Here is a 25,391-nt window from a genome sequence, read left to right as displayed (position 1 = left end):
TTAACCTGCCAACCTGCTCCTATCCAAGCACTTTCTGCAAGGGTATACACTACCTAAATGCAAACACAGAGTTCAGGGTATGTATGTTGATAATTATTTTTAAGAGGTCAAAACACTTTTAAATGTGTCTGTGATTGTAAGCTGGTTCGACGCTTATTTAAAAACTAGTTGTCGAAGTACGGGCTCTGGAAACAATGAGAAAATAACAAGACGATCTAAAAAATACAGTTTTAGTGCCAAGTATAATTAAAAGATACAAAAATACTGTCTTATCATTAATCTTATTATGCATTACTATCTCACAGAAAATCAGTTTCTTTCAAAGTATCACAGGAAACACGTCTCGTTTCAGAATGTTTTTACAGAAACACTGAACTCATTCGCAACTGTGATTATTTCCTCTTGCTTTCTTCCAAGCAGCGATGACTTTTTCCTCATAATTTATCGATCGATTTATTTACAATCCATTACTTTCGTTTATTTCGCAAATTGCGAACTTTCGACAACGATGCTGGCATCGGTGACGGCGGGATTATTAACGGACTCTAAAGAAACAAAAATTTTAATAAGTACACGTGTATAGCAAAGTATTAAATAATAAATTATATTAAGATTAAAAATAATTTACTTCGACTGGCTCAATGTCTTGGGCCGAATCATTTTCTGAGACATATAACTTCTTCCTACGAATAGTTTTCTTTTTCTCTGAATTCATTTGCGTGGGAGGTGGTAACGCGGGAATATATTTTCCGGTTCGTCTAAAATAGAATAGTACCCTCTAGTAACGAACTTCAAATCGTATAAATATGTAGTATATATTATTTTTGAAGACATACTTAGTCTCAGACCCGGAAAGGTCGATTACTGATATTTCATCGTCATTCGGTGACATCATGTATCTTTTTGGTGGTCGTCTTATACGACGTCCCTTCGATGCCACTTCATCCTCAGACGTGTTTTCACAATTATTTTTTTCTTTGGAAGCCTTTTGACCTTTTGTTGCCTATAGAGAAAAAGTTATTAATAAAACCACATCGAATGAACATTATGTTAAATAATTTAATAAAAGCAATACCCCTCGTCTTTTCTGTTTTCCTAATTCTTCTTGTTGATTTTTTACTAAGCTTTCATACATCGTGACCATCTCGTCCCTGTTCTTCATAAATGATTCCATTTCACGTTCCTTCTCGACGAGACTGTTCTTCAGTTCTACGTTTAAATTTCTTAACCTGTCGTTCTCCGCCTGTCTTTCCTGGTTACTTTGTTGTAGAACATTCAAGACTATGGCGTTTTGTTCAGACATTTTTAAACGCTCTTGCAAGCATTTAATATGTTCTTCCCTTTGCAAAAGCATCTCTTTTGTCTCGTTTAAATGCTTAATTGTATTCTTCATCTCGGTTTCCATTAGTTTGTCGCTGTTGTCGCTTCTGTCATTGTTTTCGCTCTTCTGTATCAGATACTTCAATTCTGTAACGATTATGAAAATTAGCATTGCCAGATTAAAAATAACTTCCTACTTAGGAACAACAAACATTTGACTAACCCTTTTGAAGTGAAATTATTTCCATATCTTTATCTCGTTCTTTCTCATCAGCATGTTCTAATTGATCTTCGACCTCTAGAAGCTTATCATTCGTCTCGTCCAGTAACCTTCGCAGGTGTTCTTTCTCGTCTTGACATATTTCTAATTTTCTATTTATCTCTTCGATCTGTTGCTGTAGCTCTGTTACACTTTCAAGCCTATGCTCCAATTCTGTAACTTTTGAAACATGAACATCTAAACACTAAAAAAAAGAGAAAAAAAAATACAGAAAAAATTACTAATATTTCATCAGATTTTATGTTTATGTAAATTACTTTAAATACCTCCGATTTGATGTCGCACTTCTCTGTAGCAACACTAAGTTCTTTCTGCAAATTGTCTATGATTTGTTCGTGTTCGTTTTTGCACTGGAAAATAATGGAACAATTAAATCTATAAGAAACAGTTTAGTATTTCTGTAAATACGTACCTTTGAAACGTGACTATCAAAATCTTGTTGCAAAGTATTCAATTTCTGAAAACAAAAAGTAGAATTGTAAAAATGATAGAATACAGTACAGTTTTATTAAAATATCAAACTACGTACCTCCGTACAATGATCGTAATCTTTCTTGGTTAATGAGAGTTCCTTTTCAGCTTCATTAAGCCGTTGCTCGTAATCATTAATTTTTGTCTCCAAGGTAGTCTTGTCACTATTACTATTTTGTAGTGTCTGCTCAAGTTGCGCTTTACTATCCTTAATAACGGAAATCTCATCCTGAAGCAAATCGATCGATTTTTTATATTCTTCTATAATAACTTTATTCGTATTACTTTCGTCTGAAAGATTGTTTATCATTTGTTTAAGAGACAATACTTCTTCTTCCACTTCTTTTAGTATCTTGAAAACAAAAACATTGGTGTAATGGAAAAATAAATACCATACTGACACATTATTTATGTTTTACGTACCGAACATTTTTTTTTATATAGTAACTTTGTGTCATCATACTTTACTATCAGTTTTGCTAATGCCTCCAAATCGAAATCATAATCCTCATTTTCATCGATAAAACTTGTTTGACTAATTCCTTCTGTTGTTGTAGACTTAATAGTTTGACTACTTTTGTTGTGCACATCATTTTCAATAGTATCTGTTTGCTCTTCTTCATCTTGGATAAGGACTTGACAACCTATCTCTGTTGTTTCTATAGCTATGGGTACATCATTTTTAACTGTAGATTTTGTACTACTAACTTGCAAATTGCATATTTGATCGGATATATCCTTTAATTTCACTTTTGCGGAATCCAATTCTTCTTTTAAGCTTTGTATTTCGGTTGAACTCTGTGTTAATTTTTCTTTCAATGTTGAATTCTCTGTTTCTATAGCGATTATCTTTTCGCCTATTTGGGGATCAAATTCATAGTTTTCTATGAAATTAATAATCAATTATATAGTAGCTGTAGTATTTTTGGGCATCATATAGCTAAAAATTATACATACCTATTTTTATATCCTTTTCATTGTTCTCGCCTGCCTTATCTAATATCTCTAAATCAAAGACAGAAAGGAATTCCTGCTGTACAACAATTTCATCATGTTTTGTACTAGTCCTAATCGAGGTTGCTTTCTTCAATAATTCAATTTCATCTTGTAATAAACATTTTTCATTTTGTAATTCCTGTACTTTTGTTTGCATATCGTGGAGTTTGTTATCACTATCTATTATTTTCTTATTTTGGCTATCCAATTCTTTTTCCAACATCTCAACAACTTTGGTCTTTTCTGTCAAGCAAATATTAATATTTCCAAGGTCTGCTTCTAAATCGTCTATCGTTTCTTGTTTTTCGAATAGCTCTTCTTCTTGTTCCTTAATGAGGTGATCTTTCTCCATTACTTCTGTCGAGATTGTAATATATTCTTCCTTAGCTTCGTTTAAGAATACTTTAAGTTTCTTGGCCTGTTCCTGCTTAGCAAACAGCTGGGTTTCTAATTCTTCTATATAACACTTTGTATCTTCGTTTAAACAAATATCTTGCTGGACTGCTTTCAACAAAGTTTTTACACTTTTCAAATCTTCTTTTACCAAACCCAGTTCAAAAGTTACTTTATTGTTCTCCACTATTAGAGATTTATTTGAGCTTTCAACTTCTCTCTTGCTATCCTTTAATTGCTTGACCTTTGATATCAACTGCGAATTTTGTATTTTTAATTCTTCGGTATCTTCTTCATCATCGTCAAGCGTCCGTGTTCTCTTACGGCTATCGAATTTTTGCTTATAGAATTCTTCGACTCGTTTCACGGACCACATAAGTACATTTTCTTGTTCTTTTTCCACGTTCCTTATACGATCCGTCCAATTCTTTTCAAGCTCTTTTATCATAGCCATATAAGTATCTGCCATTTCTTGGCGTATTTCAAGATCATGACTCAATGCAGAATTCTTCAAAATAACGATCTCTTTTTTTAATCTTTTATTTTCACTCATCAACTCGTTGTAATCTTCGGCATGAACATAATTGGGCATAATAACATTACCATCATCTGTATTCTGCCACTCCGCGCTTTCTAATTCCGTAGCATCCCAATCAGTTACCGTTTTTATGCTTTGTGAAACTATTTGCGTAAATCTTGATTTTGATCTCTTTTGCACCTTCTCCTTTTCTTCTATAACTATTTTCTTTGCAATAGCAGAAAAATTTAGCACGCTCTGTGTTTCTATATACAGGTTTGGTACAGGATTGATATTTACTATTAAAGCTATATGCTCTTTACCAGAGAGTGCTTTTTGAAACAGTCTTGTTAGTTTTGATTCTCTGAATGGACCAATCTGTTCTATCTTCTGCTTTGTTATCTGCTCTTTATGAATAGTCTTTAAACATCTTCCTAGTACCATCAAGCTCGTGTTAATATTTTGTGCTTCCTTCAATCTGTCTCCAATATTCAATGTCTTTTTTAGACGCTCGGAACCAGCCAAATCGCAAAAGGCAAATGTGCTAACTTCAACAGAACTAGGATCATTCTCTATGTAATACTTTAATAATTTGATAGTGAATATGCAATGTGATCTTGAGCTTCTTGCGTTCAAGGCAGTCGCAGCTACTTTCAAATTATACTGTCCAGCCATTAAAACTTGATAAGCCTCGGAACCGGAATTGACGCAAACAGTCTTAAGACCTTTAATAAATGCCCTACTTTGTGAATCTGTTGCCAATTTAAGAGGCGTTCTTTTCTTCTGGCTCTCATTTGACAAAAGATCGTAAACAACTTCATTATAAATTTCGGCAAACGAAACCCAAACAGAATAATGCGCGTCGATGCATTGGCTAGGTCTGATCGGCGATTCTTCTTCTAATAGTTTCTGCATTTCTTTGTAAGCGGTAGTATAATGATGCTTATCTATAGAAGCAAATGATAACAGCTTTGATTTTATTTCTAATTCTTGTGCACGTTCAAGAGGATCCATACAAACAACATCGCAATGATTCATCGGTTTGTAAGAGGGAGTAGATTTTGGTGTAATGTTAGAGAACACAAACTCCAAGCATCTTGGTATAATTCCAGGGGATGTGGTGGTGCCTTGTAATGTGTAAGACTTCCCTGAATTTGTAGTACCTGTAAAATGTTACTCGTGTAATACTTGCTGGTAAGAAGTAATTTTAACCCTTTGATTATAACCAGTGCTTGTAAGCATTTCATTTATCAGTAATTACATTAGACAAACACAAAGTGTCCTCAACATATACAAAAACCTTCCATGTGCTTATGTTACAGTAATTCACAGTCAAAGGGTTAAATATTAACTAAATATCTAATGTCATTACCATAAGTCATAATAGTGGAGTTTTGACCGACTAGAAAATCCATCATGTGTTGTTTTACAGCTTGTTCGAATAATTCTAGTTGAGTAGTTTCTGGTCCAAAAGTTTTGGTAAACGTGAACTTTCTGCATAGAATGTCTGTACTATTGGATCTTTTAAGACAACTTGTATTATTATCCAAAGTAGGTAATTTTGTGAGCAAAGTAGTGGAATTGGCAATATTATAAGCATCCTGTTGTTCTTGAGACAACTTTAACTTTTTAGGAAATGGTTTCATTCGCAGATATACTTTAACAGTTTGTAAAGTGTGTAATTCTGAATTTATTGAATCAGTCTCTTCTGTAAAATTCGATTCTTCAACTTCATAAGCAGTAAGCAAATTCTTTTTTGTATCATTAGAGACACAAGGCCTTTGCCCGTAGGCTAAAATGCTTGGATCTCTACCAAAAAGATACGACATTTCTGCTTGTGAATTAGGATTAGAAGAAGCTCTAATAGAGTCCAATGTATTATCCATCTGCAAAATATTTAAAATAAAAATATTATTTTCGTTTTATAGCATTCCACTCGGTACGAACAAAAACAAAAATGTTTATCTATTTTCTATATTCTTCTCTAAATACATTTTCGATTAAAAGATTATTGCGTGGAAATTGAGGTATTTTAAATTCTTAAACAATATGTAAATACAGGTATTGATATTTAAATCGTCTATTATTACAAATGTTTTGAACCGCACGCTGTTTTCGGATATCGATAATAACACGACAAAATCGTTCGTTTGATAATAGTTTGGTTTAGACACGTACCTGTTATTCCTTGTTAACCGTCCACTTACAAAATAAGAAATTAATAATTCTTTTTATATATCACACGAAATCTTCGAGTATTAATTCGAAATATATATTCACATACATTTCTTTACTGCGAGCTCACAAATAATTCCGCAACAAACGGTTAGCATTTCATTTTAAAATCTTGCTAGAGGAAAGCTTTACATGGATTGGCGGAATATCCAGAGACGTATTATTACCGCGCTAAAGCTCGACTAATGAAAATCGACGTATACTTTCAAACAGCCAATAAGAGCTGGCAAACGAAAATGTTTTACTTTGCCGGAGCGTCCTCTACTTTGTACTTATTTGTAATTGAAGAGTTCTTGTGGAAAGTACTTAACGTAAGTATCAAAATTGAAAATAATTTTGTTTTGCAAGAAAATGTTATACGTGGCGATGGGAAATATATCACTATATAATTTGAATGCAACTTCATTTCCTTAATACTAAATACTCGGGTCTAACGATGGCATTAATTTGTACGTAGCATTTTGTCTCCGCAAAAAACACCGTATTTTCTAACTCGAGCGTTAATCATTTGCTTTCATTATACGTTGTACTTTCTCTCTATAGAAAACGTTGTATTTACGAGATAGCTCAAACATTAATCATTAATTCGTTAAATAAGAGAATAGATAGGAAAGGTCATATAAAATATTACATTATTATTAAAATAAATCTTTATTACATTCATCATTCATATCAATATTTACAGATCTCATGTTAGACACATATATACACATACAACAGTAGTGCTCTTTTTTTTCTATTACATTCAAATGTAATTAGAATTTATTATTATTCTCGGAATAAAAAAAAAAAAATATCTCATTCATAGATGTTAGAAACACAAAGAATACAAAATTATTAATATGTTGTCTAGATAAATGATGTTAGGAAGAAACTCGGTTACATAACATAAACAGAAATTGTACGATATTAAAAAACGACAAATTCTGTCAAAAAAAAAATATATCGTGATAAACGCACGTAATATTTTATCATTGTGGAAACAATAATACGAGCACGTAAGTCTTTAATCGCACCTATAAAATATTTCACGCACCAGTATTGACTTCCGTATCACCTTTCCTGTTACATATAAAAAACCGCGTGATCCTGAAATATCCGTCTCGGAGTATTTAAGCAGGAAATAAAAAATTAAACTACAAATAAAACTAAACTTCGCGTTCTCTACGTATTTTAGATATCTCGTCCACTATTCCTTTCTGTTTATATCATTTGTGTACATTTATCAACAAAGAGAGCAAGGTTTGGACATATTTTTAATCTAGTTCCTCCATTGACATGCTTATAATTTCGTTGGTATCTAAATGGAGACATCATTTATCGACCCTTAAAATTAATCGCGTAATCGTAATGTCAAGATTCGTGATTCAAAATATCTTTTAAATCGTCTGGTAACGTATGCGTGATGTCGTTTATTCTTTCTTGAAGCTTTTCTCTTACAGAATTACCGATAGGTACTTCATCGATATACGTCTTTTCTAATTTTTGTCGAATTCTGAGAATCATGTCAACTAGCTCTACTTCTTGCTTTCCTTGCACCCATGTCTTTAAATCCTATAACAATTACAATTTAACACAAACAACATATGCAATTTGAAAGAAAGGCGAAATCTAGTTACTAATACAGCGTACCGCTTTTGACAGTGCCTCAAGTTGTATGACTTGCAATTTTTGGGATAATTCTGTATACCTGGTGTGAAACCATCCAGAAAAGTTGGGCGAGCGAAAGAACCGTCTGTACAATCCTACCCAATCTCCTTTTATGCCTGAAGTCAATTGTGGTCCTGCACTACTCAAAGTAGCTAAAAAGTCATCTGGATTAAACAATTCAGGTATGGGTGTAGCCTAAAATAAATATTATTAGTAGTTTGTAGTAGTTTGAATACCGAGTAAGCAAGGTAATAGTTACTTTGAAAGGTGATATGTCCTTTTGCAGTGGCATAAGACTTGCAATATATCTCTCAAGAGGTATCATAAAGCTTTCTGTTAATTCTATTAAATGGCGCTTTAAAAGTGCTGTTTGCACTTCACCTGGTCTCTTTGTCTGAATACCTCTAAATAATTTTTTTAATATGGTTTTATCCTTGTGAAGAAAGGGTTTGTATTGTGTATACACTCCTGGTTTCGTGTCCAATACTTTGAGATTTTCCGACTTCTTTATTTTGTACTTTTGATTTTCTAAAGTATAGAAAATTTTAAGACATGATACTTACATAAGATTTCAAAACTTACCATTAGTAACTCCATTACTTATCCGGATTATATGAGGCCAATGCTGTAGAGTCTTAGCAAAAAAGGGGTTAGTTACACCTAATATTACAGCAGGAGGTGATGGAGCATCCGTAGTATATTCTTTAAACTCAGAATCGTGAATTGTGAAATAAGGTCGATGATCAGCGCAATATTTCAATGGTGCTATCATTCTAAAAACAGTTTATTCTTATATGTTTTATTTTATAACTGTTTCACGTTAACTGTAAATAGTCATACTCACGCAATGAGCGCTTGAACCATTTCGGAACAACCAGTAGGCGAACCAGCCATAACAACAATTGGTTCACTAAGTAATACTAGTTCCCATAATAGGTGAACATAACTTACAACACTAGCTAAACTTCTAAACATGTCTCCCTCATAGGCAGACGTTAAAATTAGTCTTCTGGTTGCATGAAAATTTGGGGCATGATCCATGGCAGCAATTGTAGGTGCAGTTGATTTATAGTTTTGATTCGGGATATATGTCTAAAACAAAAAGAATCTATGAAGACATGGGCAGAAACTGGCATGCAATACAATACAGGAAAATGAAAATATGTTAATATTTACTTGAAACAAAACACCTATAAGTGGTAAATGAATTATCTGACCAGGTACCGGAGGTGGCCAATGGTCAATTTCTCTTACAATAGCTTCCATAACAGCATTACCAACTTCAAAAAACTCAGGTGCAATTAAAGCACATAATTCACCAAAGAGATTCACAAATGGCAGTTTTGTAATTATAACAATACTCTGAAATATAAGTAAATTTATTTACTTGTATTCTTGTTGTATTATTGCGCAAAATGTACCTTTTGAAAATATCCTCTTGGAAGGGATTTGTCTTTTACTTGACGAAAGTACACATAACCCCAGTAATAATCCTTATCACATTGTAAAAATGGTGGTGATCTCCTATCGTATTCTTTTAAAGCTTTAGTCTCTTGAACTGCAGCTCCATTCTGTCTTATTCTGACATGATACTGAGTATCACCCATGCAGCCAGAGTTTGAATCAGGAAAGGCAAGATAACAGACATTAGATCTTTCTTGTTCAGACAATATGATATGACCTGGATATATAGCCTAGCAAATAATAATACACATCATCAATAATGTAATATATTTGCCCAAAAGAATTAGAATACAATGAGCATAATATACCTCTATAGCTTGACCTAATTCAAGATCAAAAGTAACAATACACATACAATGTACCCAATTATGAAAAAGTTCCCATTTTTCATATATCATCTCTTCTTTATTATTTACACTATCCATCCTTTTATTTTTTGAACAAGCAGCAACTGACATTTTTACAAGAATGTTGTTCTAATGTAGTTGCATACGTATGTAATGAAACATGTTTCTTGCTGTTATATCGAGCAACTGTTTCAAAAACTTCTGTTCAACTTAGATACTAACATATTATAATAACTCCTAAAGAAGAATTTGAGTATCTGAAAAACAATTGTAGATTTGTTAATATCCATTTACACATTGCACAGAATATCGGTTCGTTAGTTTCGTATGTTACACAAATACTTACAGTTTTGTTGAAGGTACACATTGTTCTTTACTTGTCGATAGAAACTGTTCCCTATGGATCACTCCCATTAGTTTCAATAATCTCATAATTGCTATTAACTTCTGCCTGTATATTTTTACCCTGTTTAACGATATCTTTAAAAACACGTAATCGACGTTCGCGCTTTATTTACTAACATCGAGTGCAAGGAGCAATGTGTCAGGGAAAAACGTTAATTTCAGAATCAAAGAACTCAGGCGTCAAAAAAACACGAGGGACATTGCACATATACTTATTTCATTATCGTCTACTATATACACACGACCGTTAAAATGCCCACGTGTTTTGCGTCTCTTGACAATAACAATCTGCCAAGCATATCAGTTGGATTCTTGTAACAATGCTGTGGTAAGAAACTGGCTCATGGATAGCGTTTGCACCAGTGTTCTTTTTCACCGAGACCAACTGCATATGTTGACATTCAAACGGTTGCACATCGTTCGGTCTCGCTTTATTAAAGAAAGTCTTCATAATGCTCGGAGCTTACAACAATAGTTATAACCTCCGATACCAAACATGTATACGTATCTCGAGAAATTAAATTTATCCGAGTACGTCAATTCTATGAGATAACGTCAAAATCAAAGATACACTGATCCTATCTCTATCGGAGTTAGAACGGTTTCGTCTCGTCAATTTATTCGCGAAAGGTGTCTTACCACCCTACCATCGAAACATTAAACCATAGCGGTACATATGGATGTTCCTTCGCTTAAATCCTATACTTGTCTATACGCAAATCATGCCAGATGCCGAGCCGTTTATCTTTTTGGCGATCTCTCTGCTTACGAAACGTAACAAACTTCTAGATCGTGATAAATATTTGCTCTTTTATTAGCTATAATTTTACACTTCGTGTTAAAGCAATGAAACAAAACGATAGGAATTATAACAAATACCTATAGAATATCTATTTGCAAATCCAAACTAGTTGCAAATATTCAATTTTCACGATGAAGTCTAAAATATTTAATATTTTTTACACATATAAATACATATTACGATCGCGTATGAAATTGACGACAAAATGCTTTGTCAACAAAATAATTAAGTATAATTCGTAGAGCCCTCGAGTATCTTTGAGAATATATACATCGCGAATCTACGTTATTTTCTTTTAAATAAATAAAGTTTTGTGTCAAATTTCAATATTTTATTGTACAGAACAAAAAACTTTATCGATGTGCGTGCACTAACCTACGCATGCATATTGCACCGGCATATTTCATATTGATCAAAATTTATGATCAGTAATCAAGATTGCAATGAGGCAAGTACATGATTTAGGCTAAACAAATCTACACAAATCAGTTCTATTGCACGATAGTGTTACGAATGCGTAAACAAGAAATACAATCGCTTTAAATCATTATATAATTAGTATGAAAGAATCAATTCATGTTATCGACTATATATTTGTTTAGATATTTAGATAATTTTATCACATACTCAGGTTTACATATTAAAATTATCCAAATATCGTTTTCCAGCCACGGGCCTTATGAGCCTTCATTCGGCCCTATATTTGTTATTCGCTACCTAGAATGTTACATTGTACATTTATTCAGCTATTGAAATACTAATATATTTGGCATTCACTGTCTGCACAGATAACTGTGTATTTCGTATTTGACATTGAATGATATATCACATGAATGACTGTATCGAATAAAAATACATATTCTATAATTGCACAGCTGCCCAATACAGCATGTGAATTCGACTGAGCATGGAATACAAATTAGTAATATATTCGTCATTCGAATAATTTTTAAAATACATTTTGTCCATGCCTGCCGCTTATTATTGTTTTTTGTAATTATCTCATCAGTGAATGCCAGATATACTAGTGTTACGCTATCGCGTGAATTTAAGCTTAGTACATATAGCGCCACGACGGGAATTAATGGAAACTCGATTAGTAACCATCGAGCCCGCCATCATGTAACTGCATTAAAATTCGGGGCGAGATTCAAACGAACCAGCGTTTTATGGGACGCAACAGTTTCAACAACTTCTAAAACTTCTAACCTCAATTTAGTAAATAAAAGTTTAAGAAAAAAATCACTAGTATTAGTTCACAATTAATACGAGTAGATGGAGTGCTTTTTCAGTCATATGCACTAGAAAACGCCTCGATATATTATTAAAACCGAATAAAGAAAAGTAATGCAATATTCTGAGTAATAAGCTACCTGTGCATTAGGAGTCCACTAATCTTTGGCACGCATAACATAGGCCAAGTACACCACTGTTTTCTAGTATTCGTGACTGAGAAAAGCATCTCGTTTAGCCACACTGCATCTTTTGTTCTCTATGGTCATTCACTTTCGCGCGCGAAAAGAATTAAAGAATTTTAACCTTCGAAATCATGCAATTTGTGCATAATGTAACGCACGAATCGTCAGAAAATAATGCTATCAATATTTCCAAAAGGTGACGAATTTCTTAAAGAGGTCATCGATTTAAGGATTTAACTATTATTTATTAAATATATTTCATTACCTTTAGATAATTAATTTTAATATATGAATCGTATAGGTATAAATCAGCTAATCGTCCCGAATTATGCAGGATCATGATGATGTATCCTAGAAAATGTCCTGCATTCGGTACGAGTTTAGGAACGAATCACGACAGTTAGAAGAATAAGTGAGTTAAAAACTTAAATTTTTTAAGAATTAGTAAACTCAAATTCAAACTCAAGTATGTTTAAAAAAAACATACATCTGAAAAAAATCATATCACGGAATAATAGAGGTCATTAAGTCATTTAAAATTTTTCTGTACGATTTTCTTCTATTTTGACTTAGAACAGAATTGTAACCTGATTCAGTTACTAAAATCACAGCCAATAGTGATTTCAGTTTTTACAGATTCAGATAGTTATCTATAACATATTCCTAGATATATCGTATGATCTTAAAGTTTTAGACAAGCTTTCAAATAATTTCTCGGAAATAAAACACAAAGGAAATAATGTTATTTTCTCCACTCTATAGAAAAATATATTATTTTATTAAATCTATACAAGGCAGTTATAACATTATCGAACTCGGTATGCGATTTGTACGTTATCTACTTCCTCGAATCCTTCAGCGTCAGTGTTGCGAATCGTTATAATGAGCAGTGTATTACTCTGAGGTAAATTTGTACATGAACAAACATACCTAAGTTTAATATATTATACCTATAGACTGGTGTACTATCATTGGTGTTTCGGTTTACAATATGTGCCATTCGATATTGTACTAAATTTCGAAATCATATTATACATTTTGGTGGTATTTGTACTTATTCTAAGGATTTAGAATTTATGCATTGCTAGTGGAATAAAGGTACGAACAGCACCTTACGTTCGATATCACAGTTTGGCATGAACATTTCGTTATTTTTAAAGATTGGAATTTTCTTATCGATTATATTTGATTTTTAATCTGTCATTTTTTTTTCTGATTATTAATATTTTAAAGCTTTCGAGATATTAGGGTACTATTGTCGGTGTTCCACGATCCCTAAGAGTCAATGAGCTATCTAAGATGTACAATTTCCTGATTACTGGTGTTCTATTTTTTTCATGTCCCGAATTTCCTAAATCTTGATACGCGATTTTCTTTTCGTCATTGATGTTCATACTGTCTATTCCTGATTTGCAATTGCTTATTTTTGGTATTCTATGATTGTTTGTTTTTGGTGTTTTCTTGATTGTTTTCGTTCAACATTCGATGTGTTTCTATTCTATGCGATGTATGTTTACTTGAATTTAAATATTTACAATTTATCTATTTGGAACTTTCAAAACCATTGAGAGGTAATCAAATAAATACTATGAACTTGTTTCATTCTGCTTTAAGTCTGAAATCTTTTTTTGTCGGATATTAGGTAATGGTTGAAAGTTGCTCGCTTCGCGAGTTTCTTCCTAATATTCTAGTTGTCTATATTTAATATTTGTATCCCTAGGAATGTATATTACTCGAATAAAGTCACTATTTCCTCTCCGTCGATACTGCTTGCGCCGAAGATTCGTGTTCGCGTTGATATCTGAAAGAAAGAAATTTTTTTAGAGAAAAATTCGAAGGTGACCTTTATTTAAATAGAACCATTTATTCGATGTCTAAAAAAGCGTTTGATTTATAGCAATACGAACGTTCATTTGCATGTTCTATGTAATGATAACGATCAAAGTCTACGGTATTACGATCAGTGCAAGCTAATGAATATGTAAAATGTTTCATATAAAGATAAAAGTACGTTACACTGTATAAAATAATCATTAATGCAACGATTACGAAACGGTCGTTTTGCCTTCCGATACTGCAGCAGTAATATTTTCTTTCTTAATCTCCGCACTCGAGATACGGATAAACATAAAAAATAGTTGAATTTAACGTTAGTGCATATAAAACTACTGTAAAAAGAATACGTTCTAGATCCTTCGAATTTACGTATTGCTAGCATATCGAATAGTTTCGATTAATTCATCTCATGACCCCTTTCCAACTATTGAACTTTTATTTGACCCACTTTGCTCTAGAGACGATAATATTGTCGGAAATTGTCGCAGTAATTCAAAGTATCTCGTCCTGTATATTCTACGATCGTTCAGACCAAGTTATTTAAAAGGAAATAACTCAATTCGAAATGCATTCTCGTAACGCGCCGTCGCGATCGTTATAAATAATGCATCGAGTATCGAACGAATAAATGGAAAAGGTAGTGTTAGACTTCCCGTATCATCATAAATAATTCCATCCAGCTTAATATCGAGTGCTTATCATCATAGACGCGGAGAAAGAAGTTTTATCACCGAGCTTAATTGCTGGTAGAACATGCGAGCGGCTTGTAGTTCGGTCGGAATAGATAAAATTAAACGTTGCCTTGAATTTCGCCCTGTTCTGTTATGCAAACCAGACATAATACGTTTGACTGAATATACAGCGTATCCCACGCATCTGAATAGAGGCATAGTGCAAAAGCAGTAGCAGAGAAAAAGAATTGAGAAAAATTGAACGATTTCCACGTGGTGCAAGTACGTTCCCCATAATCAAGGGTGTTTTTTTTAATACGTTAGTGGAACTATTTTGGCGGTAATAGTTTATATAATTTAAGGTCAAGTGTCAGAAGATATTTTCACTTATCATAAGAGATACTTACTTTATGGCTCTAGAAATTTGATATATAGACGTTATCGCGACGAAGAGATTAACGCTAAAAAGGCTCCAGTTTTTCGGTGTGATCGCTAAGGAATACCTAGTCCAGATTACACCCGTAACGGCCAAGGCGGATGATTGGCTAACGGATAGCTGATTTGCTGGCCTCTGCAGATCACCGAGGCCAGCTATCACAAGCCCCTGTAATTTGTAAAATTGTTTTAATGAGAAAAACATTGGCGGAAAGGAAATGTAAACAGTCGACAATAGGAAACAATTTCCTCGAGCAAGAGGCGAATAATGAAAGGGTCAACGAATTGGGTCAGACTGTATTTATTTTAAGGCTGACCTATTTCCAGCTAGATCGACCATATTTCGTTAAAGCATGCGCGCGTGCTAGATCTCAGCTACGGAATTCTTTCGTTCGCTTCGAATTTAAGATGTTCCGAGCTGCTTTCCCCGGGTGACGCGAATACGACAACTTTCGTTAATTTCCTTCGACGATTTATGCGGTGATTTGATGCGTAGTTACGGAAGTAAAAAAACCGTTACGGAATTATCAAAGGTGATCGTTATAACGGCGGTTCATTTCGCAAGGTCCGCCACGGCACGTGTCGACGTCGCATTTGGACCGAGTCCATTGCACGGGAACGCTACCTCCTCATACTTCGAGAAATATTTCTGTAACATGTCTATTTGCCAGCAACTTAAAGCCCCGCGTGTTTGACTGCCTTGAAACAAAATTGACTTGTTTACAGTGGATAATATATCTGTATGCATGTACATAAAGCAACCGAGGATTTTGTCGGGAAACGTGTCGCGTTTCCTGTGATCATTCCGAACAGTGTTATTACTTTAAAGAAAGATGTATATCGAATGTAACATTCAGGGTGACGTTGTAACTTCAAAATTATTACTGACCCATTTAAAAGCCGGTGCCCAGAAGAATATAGTCTGCGGACCTGAAAGGGGAAAATAGGTCGATACTGCTGTTACGTTCTTTCTTTTAATGATTTCTGTATGGTGTGATATTCTTGACGGTGTCAAAAAAAAAACTGACGACGACACGATCTATGGACACGTTCCATGAACTTTGAAAATAACATATCAATTCGTGGTAAAACTATTGTTTCATTGACGGGACATAAATGCACGAGTCCTTGAACCGACTCGTCAACGTTGCTAGAATATAAAGCAACGTGTTACGAGGTGTCATTCATTTGCGTACCACGCGCGCACACACAGAGAACGGCGATGTGTACACTCGAATTAGCAGTACGGTACACAGAGCTCGGTATACGTAGATGCTTGAATTTCGTACGAGTCGCGGAAGTGGGTTTCTTTTTTGCTAATCCCGGCCGAGTGCACGTTTCACGGCCCTGCGAAGCTCATATGTTCCCGGCACGTGCCACGGTCTGACAAATCTGCAGAAGCATTTGATAAGCTTTACTAACCAGCTGGATGATTCCACAGCGGCTGGAACTTCTCGGGCACGCACTTGCCAATCGTTTGAATCGATTTCTTATATATAGCCGACATTGTTCTTTTTCGCGCGTTCACACGTAGAAAACGCCCAAGACGAAACTGGAAAGAGATCTGCTCTAAAGAACGAGTGAACGTGGAAATGACAAGCGGTCACGACGATCCGCACACTGAGACTGAATATCGCGAAGTGCAACGATTGGTAGCCGTGCTGCCTCTACGGGTAGTCGACCCTTTCCTTTCCCCGCTCAGATTTCCGGAACCTAAAGCACTACGGTACACATACACACACGTATGAACCATATCTGTTGCTCTGTCCGTGTCTTTACAACCGCACACTACGTCAGACATTATTTAGGTTTCATTGAGTGCACATGACATTCTATCGATCGATGGCGACGGATAATCCCACTAATATACTAATTAACGCGTAATTATTTACATTTAGATGTATCTCGACGATCGTAATCGACACTCTTATCTACGCACGAGCAATCTTACGAATCTTCTGATCGATCTAATTGCATATTAGTGAAAAAAGAATCCACCGAGAAATTTAGAAGATGCATGTATGTATTTGTAAAATACAATATCAGTAAATATTATTTTCTTTGCCACTAAATTCCTTTTATGAACTATATTATAGACTATCGAATTTATCGCAACACGAAAAGATATCTAACGGTAGATAAGATTATAATAGAGAATCGGAATTTTGAAGTGCTATCTCAGCAATTATCAGTATTTAATTTAGCTACAGAGGCGGTATGTCTGTTATTCAATGTCATCGATACATCGGCACGCGCGCGAACCTTAGTTCATAAAACGTTTACGTTTCTGTTTTACTTTACGAGTTTTTTTTCTCAAGCACGATTATGCAGATAACACGTTTCATGTACGGGAATCTTTTATGCACGTTAATGAAGTTGATCTTCCGAGTTTACCAATAATGATACTATCTGTATACATAGTGCAACGTGTCAGTCGACATTGGCCTAGAGGATAAAATTGAACACTCGATCCGGTGCCAAGTCGTGCATGCATATATCGCATCGTCACTTTCTTACGTCTTCTATTAATATTATTAACCACGCGGGGATGTCATGCATCGCGATGCAATCCATAAACGTATTTCCTACTCCGGGACCATTGATCTTAAGAGACCACAGAGCGTGAAGGTGTATTTACATGGCTTTATTTACATTAAAATACATACAGTTTTTTTAACATCGAGTAAAATGCATAAGTTCGAAAATAATACAATAAATGCTATAAAAGATTGAGCTCGACGAGTGAACGCAACTCTGTTGTTTGCTGAGCAAGTAAGGTTGCCCCGCTCATGAGCATCGGTATTGTTCATCTCCCGCAAAACTGCACCGCAGTTACGAAATACACTGATCGCGTGTATTCCTATATCACAATATTGATAAACGTTTCAATGTATACGTGGACCACGCTTGATTGCACGCAAAATATACATGTGAATACACATGCAGTATTTAAATTATCTAAGATTCTATATAAAATAATTGCGTACAGATACATTATCTGTTACATATTATCGTTCTCTTATATACGTAAGTATTTATCTTATTGGAACATCCAGAATTATTAGGCCATTCTAAAATCACGTGTGGAATGCGTTCATGACATTTTATGTTTTGTAAATCAATTGTAGCTTTATTCTTAAGTATCAGATCACTGAGAATGTAAAACTCGACACGAATGTATGGAATGACCTAATGGTATAGTAGAGCCAAACAGATCCAAGCACTGAGACATAGGATACAGTATAAAAACGATTTATCAAAAAATTGTTCAAACAAAATAAACAATAATCGCATTACACGATTAATTTTAATCGATACGACTGTACATGTATGTGTCATAGATTTTTAGGATTTTTTCGGTTTTTATACGTAGCATATAAAATAAGTATGAATTATAAATGTTTTCTAAATGGAGTTATGTCATAAATTGACAGTTGAATCTACAATTAAATTACCCAATTACCGCGACCGCCCCTATTACCGGACAGTGAACTAATTTTTTAAAGTTTAAAATAAAATTAAAATCTTTCATTTCGTAAATAAGAAGTAAAGTAATAATCTTTTTGCAAAATAAAAAAAATAATATATAGAAATAAGTATCACGCCACTTTCGTAATTTCTCTATTTTTAATAAAATAATAAATTCATTGTCTTCACTGTACACATGCCCGGTAATTGGGTTCCTTACTAATATGTACAAATATATTACAAAATTTAACGCAATTTATGAACGAATTCTTACTTCCCTCTAAATATGTGTACTATACATTTAAGGCACGTAGTTTGAAATAAAAATGAAAAATATTATTAAAGATATGGATCTTTTCCACAATTTATATAATATAACAAAATGTAACAAATTTGAAACATAAGTTTCGAATTAAAAATATTAATTTTTTTTTTTAAGTTAAATTTTTTAATTTATCACGAATATATAATTATTATTTCGAGTAATTCGAATTAACAAAAATTACTTCTAAAGAATTTTTTTTTTAGTGATATTACGTTACCTAATTCAAGGAAAACACAAATGTTTTGTATTAATAATCACACCTGCGTATAAATTTCTTATTAAATAGTAGAAAATAGAAATGTGGTACAGTTTCAACATTATAGTATATGATTGAAATATACCTTACCCTTTAGGTATTTACAATTATATTTATTTTATATTGCAATAATACTTATTAAACAATCTGTAGTCAGTTATGTATATACACATATTTCATACATTATTATACTGATATTATAGTGTGATTATTTGACGTATAAAACGTAAAAAAAGGGTATTTGTACAAATAGTAAGTAGAGTAAAATGCACAAATTACGTTCAGTAACTTGCCACAATTAAAAATATTTGTTAATGGCACAAATATCTTGCAATATGTAGGTAGATCAATAGTTTGCAAAATCTTTGAGAAAATTTTACAGTTTCTAAAATACGGTATAAAAAAAGCAGTCAAAAATGTAACTATGATTATTGTATACACATGTAAAGATGTGTAAAAATACGAGATCCATTTATTTTCTGGTAAATGCAAGTGGCAGTGGAGATAGAATTACTGGCGGTATAAGTGGTATGCAAATTCACTTATCCTGTAATCTAATCGGCATAAATCATCTGCTTACTCGGTATCATCCGCGAATATCTACATTGTACTTTCCTATCTATGTTTCAGTTCGATGTAATAATAGTTACATGTACCATTCACAAATCTCAACTCGACAGTTTTGCTTAAATATAAGTAAAAACTTTTATAAAAAAGAACTTCTTGCTCGCGATAATGTTTACAGTTATTGCACCTTTACAATAACAAAATTTAAAATTCAATTATAGCAGTCATGGTTAATTAAATCCACATAACGTGAATGTACTAATAGAACCATAAATGTCGACCGTAACAAACTTTGTAAAATCGGTAGATATGCATACTTTAGCAAAAAAATTCGAAGGTAATTCGACAACAGCCAATAACGCTTGCTGTTTCGGGTCTTTGCCTTCGATAAATTTCCAGTACTTACTTTGATGATTATGTACACCGTTCACAGTGGTATTACCTTCCAATTGATCTTCCGCGTTGTATATTTTTGCGTCTACACTGTAACTGCTGGACATATGTAAACTGGCATTTGCACTTTGACAAACTGAAGGAGAACTGACACTGCGATTAATTTTGTCTCTTCTTCTCTTGTTCTCTTTATGGGCGCGTATAGCCGGTGCAATATTCCACCACACTATCTCATCAGAATTTACAGAGAGCAAAACTGGGACGCCAATTACAGACGGTGCCCAATACAATTGAGTAACAGATGTTGTATGAAAATATAATTTGTCTATTTCTTCACGTATTGATATATCAATAATCTGGAAGCAAACAACGATGTAAGAACACCCTATCAATAGTCATAGAAATGACCAATTTATGGAGACAACTTACAGAAATATCTCCATTTTCAAAGCCAACAGCTAAATATTGTTCTTCCTGCGAAATGTCACAATATGTCAGCTTATGTATATATCTTTTTCTAAAATATTCAGTAATTTTTATACAAGCTGGTGATGTTATCGTATCTTCTTGTAGCTTATATAAAATGACATCTCCAGGTTCGTTTAACACTGCTAGAATAATTTTCCAATAACTTAAACAACTGAAAGTAGTGAGAATATCCGAGCTACCAATAGATACTCTGTCGGTTCGTAACCAATTAGTACCATTGATGCTCCAAAGTGTTATAATACCGTTTCGTGTAATTGTCAGTAGATGTTTTTCACTTATCTCGTGAATTGAAATAACATATCCGGCATTTTCAACTAAGTATGTTAGTTTTGTGCTTTGCCAGACCTACAACCGACATTTTACCAATATTTATTAAACAAATATAATTAAGATATTGTAATTACCAATATAATGAATTCTCGTGATCTTACCCTTAAATTATCATCTGTCTCTCTGCAAACAATTATACTATTGTTTTGTACGTTTAAGATCTTTATTAATTCTATGTTTTGTAAAACATTCAGTATATGCATAACTTCGTTCTTCTCTATATCAAACAAAGAGATAGTACCTTTATTTGTAACAAAAACTACTTTCTTTCTATCCGATGAAAGGATCAAGTTGCATATTTTTCCATTGATTGGTTTAGTTTCTGCTATTATTTCATCGCCGACTAATGCAACAATAGTATTTGAAGGAGTTTCTGTAATAATAACGTCCGGTTGACCGAACTGTTGAACTGCTGCATCAAATAAAGGTTTTCTTATCGATTTAGAAATTCCTTCTACTGGAAATTTCCATTTATGAAGCAATCGATTTTCACAACCGCAAATAATATGAAATCCTTTTTCTTTTAACCAATATGTATCCAAAGAAGAAATACGACATTTGTAAGTGGCTATTAGTTGTGTTCCAGCATTTGCATTCCATATATTTATAAAACCACTGGAATCAGCCAAAACTAAGAATTGGCCATCGTACGTTAACGTAGCGCAGACGTAAACGATCTTTCTATTTTGAATAGTTGCTCTTATTTGTTTATCATAAGTGTGCATATGGTCATTGTTTGTCCTGAACCATTTTATATATACAGCTTTATCTTCGGTAACGATGCATAAGGAATTATTCTGTTTTGGAACGTTGCAAAAAAAGATAATTTTTTTCGTTTGCAAGTTCGGATTGTACTGTGATAGATATTTGTACTCTGCACCATATCTACAGTATGATATTAAAACACCATGTGTCTCATCCATCACGTGAAGTAAATTGCTTTCCATAGAGAACACCACACTTTTAAGACAACTGCTGTTCTGTGGATTATGGCTGTGCTCTGACAATATTACTCCATATCGATTCCAAATTTTTATTGTCCCTCTGTTTGTACAAACTGCAATATATTTACCATCATGTGCAAACGTCATGTCTTGTATAATTTCCCCATCAACAGAAAATGCTATCGAGCTATCATCATGGGGTATCTTGCTAGCAAATATTCCATTCCAAAATGATTGTTTTTCTCTTGGTCTTAATAGAACACGATTTTGATCATAACTATCATCATGGGAGAGTTCAAAAAGTTTTACTATTCCGAGATCGTCCAACGACAGAAAACAGTCGCCTTCTGTTGATATAACAATCTTCCTAATGCCACAATTTTTATTATGTCCACTGAAAACTTTGTGTGTTTTATAAATACTATCCCACAAAAATATTTCGCCTGCTCCATTTCCAATTAGAATTAAATCTGGATCATGGACAAAGCATGATGTACGAATTTCTGTTGATATTTCTTCGCTCCATGGTCTATTCAATTCTCCTAATTTTTTGTCATGAAACAAATACAAATTTTTAGATCTTTCTCTTGCAAGTTTAATGGCAGTGTCTCTGATATAACCCTCATAAGGATGATTCATAGCAATCTGTACTATATCCAAGCAGTTTTTGTATTTATGTTTTACTATAATGCTTGTTTGCTCGTCTAAAAATCTTTGCAAATCATTAAATTGTGTTACAAACATTGGATCATAATCCCTTGTAATATGTTCTCTGTAATTGTACAGATCGACTAACAAATTACTTAAACCACTGTGAATTATTGTTGCTTGAATGAAATCAAAATTTAAGTATATATTAGACAATTCATCATATAATTGTGCCTGTTCCAAGTGATATCCAATGTATGAGTAACTATAAGTATCACTTGGAAGTTTCGAGAAATCGCCATTGCAGCGTTTACGATATTTTTCAATTAATGATTTGTGCATTTTTACTAATTCAACTTCTGAAAACCTTTTCTGAAGATGATAAAGTAATAAATCATGAACGCCATATATGTAATGATGCAATTTATTGTTCCATTGTTTGGCTGCAAGAGATTTATGGCATAAATCTAGCATTATTTCTTCGACTTCAAATGTACTTCTCCCCCAAAGAACCTCCAATGTCTGTGGTGTTATATTGATATCTTCTCTAAAAATAACTAATTCTTCATAACGTTTTCTCATTTCGATAGATAGTTGCTCTATACACATATTAAAAATTGCTTCTTGTTTTTCCAGGAATAGTTTAATGACACGATTTTTTTTGTCTTTATTTCTTAACGAATTTAAATAATATCTCCATCTATCTGGACGTAATTTCATGTCATGTTTAAATTCTTCAAATTGGGTGGCAAACATAGCTATTAATAAAGGCATGCCTTTACATTCATCGTGAATGTGTTTTGCTTCAGAAGGTAGTATTTCCACTTTTGTATCCAATACTTTAGCAAAAAGACTCAAAGTTTCTGTTTCAGTGAACCCGTCTAACAACTCGAACACGGTAATTTTTTTTTCCCATATAACATCAAGGTTGGCAGTGATAACCAATGTTTTGCATTCAAAATCAAATGCGTCGATTATTTTGCTATTGTAAACATCGTCTAAAATTAACAAAGCATGACGATGTTTTTTTTTATTAAAATGATGCTTCAAGAAATGAATTAATGAATCTGTTAGGGGCTCTGGTTTAAATAACCCCGGTAACATTTCTAAATTCTTAACAAGGCAGTAAAGTTTATTCAATTGAATTAGGATTTCTTCATCAATTGGACGTTCGTATCCGAATTTTATCCAATATATTTCACTCTGATAAAAAAAAAAATTAAATATATTTTCCATATCATAACTTAGTCTTTTATACAAAAAGACAATTTATTCGCAAAAACTTACGTGAAACGAATTTTTTACGAATTCTTTGTCTTTCAATGTGCAAGCTGTTAAACAAGATTTCCCAAACCCCTTCATTCCATGAAGTACAACATATTCATTTCGTTGTAACTGTTCCAAACAGTATTTTAGATCTAGTATCTGGAGACATGAAATATTAATTTCATTTTATGAAAGATATTGTATATGCTACTAGCATAACATAGCAATTACCAATTTCTTTTTAAAATTACTTTCATAATTTATACATTTTTAATATTACAATAAAAGCTAGATTATTTGAGGTAATATGAATCTAAACTACTACTAATAGGAAGTAATAATTAAGAATCCACTGTAGATTGGTTTATTCCTTACCTTTTGTTCTCTACTCACAGTCAATGGTGAAATTGCAGGAAGAATGGGTGGATGAACATGTTGCGGATCATCTACAGTCTTTACCCTTTTTTCCAGTCTATCCATTTCCTCGCTGAGCCATTTGTAGTGGTGCCGTAGAGCTTCACGAAAATTATCAAATGCAAATGGACCTCTACTAAAAAATCCAATAATATTTTGACATATAATTTTTGTGGATGATATTTACATTATTTACCAAAACGTATTGTCACAAATTTAATGGTAAAAATTTATACCTTGGAAGTATATCCAATAAAATCTTAGCCTTCTCTTGTTTGGAATGCCCAACACGAATCTGCTCTATATGATCGTCTTTTAATATGGAACTTGACTTTAATGGTTCTATAATACCATTAAATACATCCATATCAGCAACTATGCTTTCTCGTAGATTTTTAAGGATGTTCTGATGTAATTCATTCATTTTTGTGGTGTTTATGTATGACATATCACATTTTCTGTCACATATTTTATGGTGAGGTTATCTGTATAGAGAGACTTATCATTAGTAAAAAAAAAGGAGTACTTAAGCACTGTATGAATATAAAGAATACTGTTTGTTTTCTGTAACTAAATATAGCTTTTCAAGGTTCCCATGTCAAATAAACCTTGACAACAATGCTTCTACTTTACTTTTGAAATAATGAATGAAAATTAAAGACAGTTATAAAAATATACGAATCTAAGATATCGTTTGTAATAAATGTGTAGAAGCGTGTTTTTAAATATAATTTTCTGTAAAGAAATGTTGCTGCAAAATAATATTAATGAAAAAATACGTTTTTAATCGATTTTCCTGAAATGTAGATCGTAATAACTTTCACTTCTTTAAACACGTAATCAAGACAATGTATTCTTTATATATTAATACAGTAACTAATATCTTCAAGATCAAGTTTAAAAACTAGACGAATACTGCGGTCAATGACTCCAAAACGTAGTTCGAATATAGGTCTTATGGTCATTTGAATTTAAGTTCATTGAACATTGTTTAATGCTGGAATTTACCTTATAGACTTTCATCATCGAAAGTATGTCTCTACGTTTTACG

The 25,391-nt window shown here is 33.1% G+C and overlaps 4 protein-coding genes across 5 annotated transcripts; all 4 read right to left on the bottom strand.

Annotated features, from left to right (window-relative positions):
- Nucleotides 1-213: 213 nt before the first annotated feature.
- On the bottom strand, nt 214-21,040 carry LOC122397600 (kinesin-like protein KIF20B). 2 transcript variants are annotated; one of them, XM_043396851.1, is made up of 12 exons: nt 21,036-21,040; nt 5,350-5,409; nt 3,029-5,140; nt 2,495-2,955; nt 2,130-2,423; nt 2,013-2,057; nt 1,867-1,950; nt 1,544-1,784; nt 1,076-1,467; nt 837-1,003; nt 629-758; nt 215-545 (listed from the first exon to the last, which is right to left on the bottom strand). In XM_043396851.1, the coding sequence occupies exons 2-12, from the start codon at nt 5,393-5,395 to the stop codon at nt 468-470; spliced, it is 4,050 nt and encodes a 1,349-aa protein (XP_043252786.1). In that variant the 5' UTR covers nt 5,396-5,409; nt 21,036-21,040; the 3' UTR covers nt 215-467. The 2 variants fall into 2 exon arrangements, with proteins under 2 accessions (XP_043252784.1, XP_043252786.1); XM_043396849.1 differs by lacking the exon at nt 21,036-21,040 and having other exon boundaries at nt 214-545; nt 5,350-5,889.
- LOC122397602 (protein DENND6A) lies at nt 7,026-10,736 on the bottom strand. The gene is made up of 9 exons (XM_043396853.1): nt 10,020-10,736; nt 9,635-9,930; nt 9,284-9,556; nt 9,039-9,224; nt 8,707-8,954; nt 8,445-8,635; nt 8,122-8,390; nt 7,845-8,057; nt 7,026-7,766 (listed from the first exon to the last, which is right to left on the bottom strand). The coding sequence occupies exons 2-9, from the start codon at nt 9,782-9,784 to the stop codon at nt 7,566-7,568; spliced, it is 1,731 nt and encodes a 576-aa protein (XP_043252788.1). The 5' UTR covers nt 9,785-9,930; nt 10,020-10,736; the 3' UTR covers nt 7,026-7,565.
- On the bottom strand, nt 13,512-16,919 carry LOC122397604 (mitochondrial pyruvate carrier 3-like). The gene is made up of 4 exons (XM_043396857.1): nt 16,663-16,919; nt 16,130-16,170; nt 15,213-15,409; nt 13,512-14,099 (listed from the first exon to the last, which is right to left on the bottom strand). Exons 1-4 carry the CDS (start codon nt 16,745-16,747, stop codon nt 14,045-14,047), a joined length of 378 nt encoding a protein of 125 aa, XP_043252792.1. The 5' UTR covers nt 16,748-16,919; the 3' UTR covers nt 13,512-14,044.
- Nucleotides 19,636-25,391, bottom strand: LOC122397601 (apoptotic protease-activating factor 1-like). The gene is made up of 7 exons (XM_043396852.1): nt 25,349-25,391; nt 24,577-24,825; nt 24,302-24,476; nt 23,948-24,085; nt 21,170-23,863; nt 20,679-21,083; nt 19,636-20,605 (listed from the first exon to the last, which is right to left on the bottom strand). The coding sequence occupies exons 2-7, from the start codon at nt 24,786-24,788 to the stop codon at nt 20,087-20,089; spliced, it is 4,143 nt and encodes a 1,380-aa protein (XP_043252787.1). The 5' UTR covers nt 24,789-24,825; nt 25,349-25,391; the 3' UTR covers nt 19,636-20,086.

Source organism: Colletes gigas, unplaced genomic scaffold (genome assembly GCF_013123115.1).
Source record: "Colletes gigas isolate AHSC1104 unplaced genomic scaffold, ASM1312311v1 Colletes_gigas_Sc00010, whole genome shotgun sequence".
In the NCBI taxonomy this organism is placed as follows: Eukaryota; Metazoa; Arthropoda; class Insecta; order Hymenoptera; family Colletidae; genus Colletes; species Colletes gigas.
This window is presented reverse-complemented; position numbering and strand designations above follow the sequence as displayed.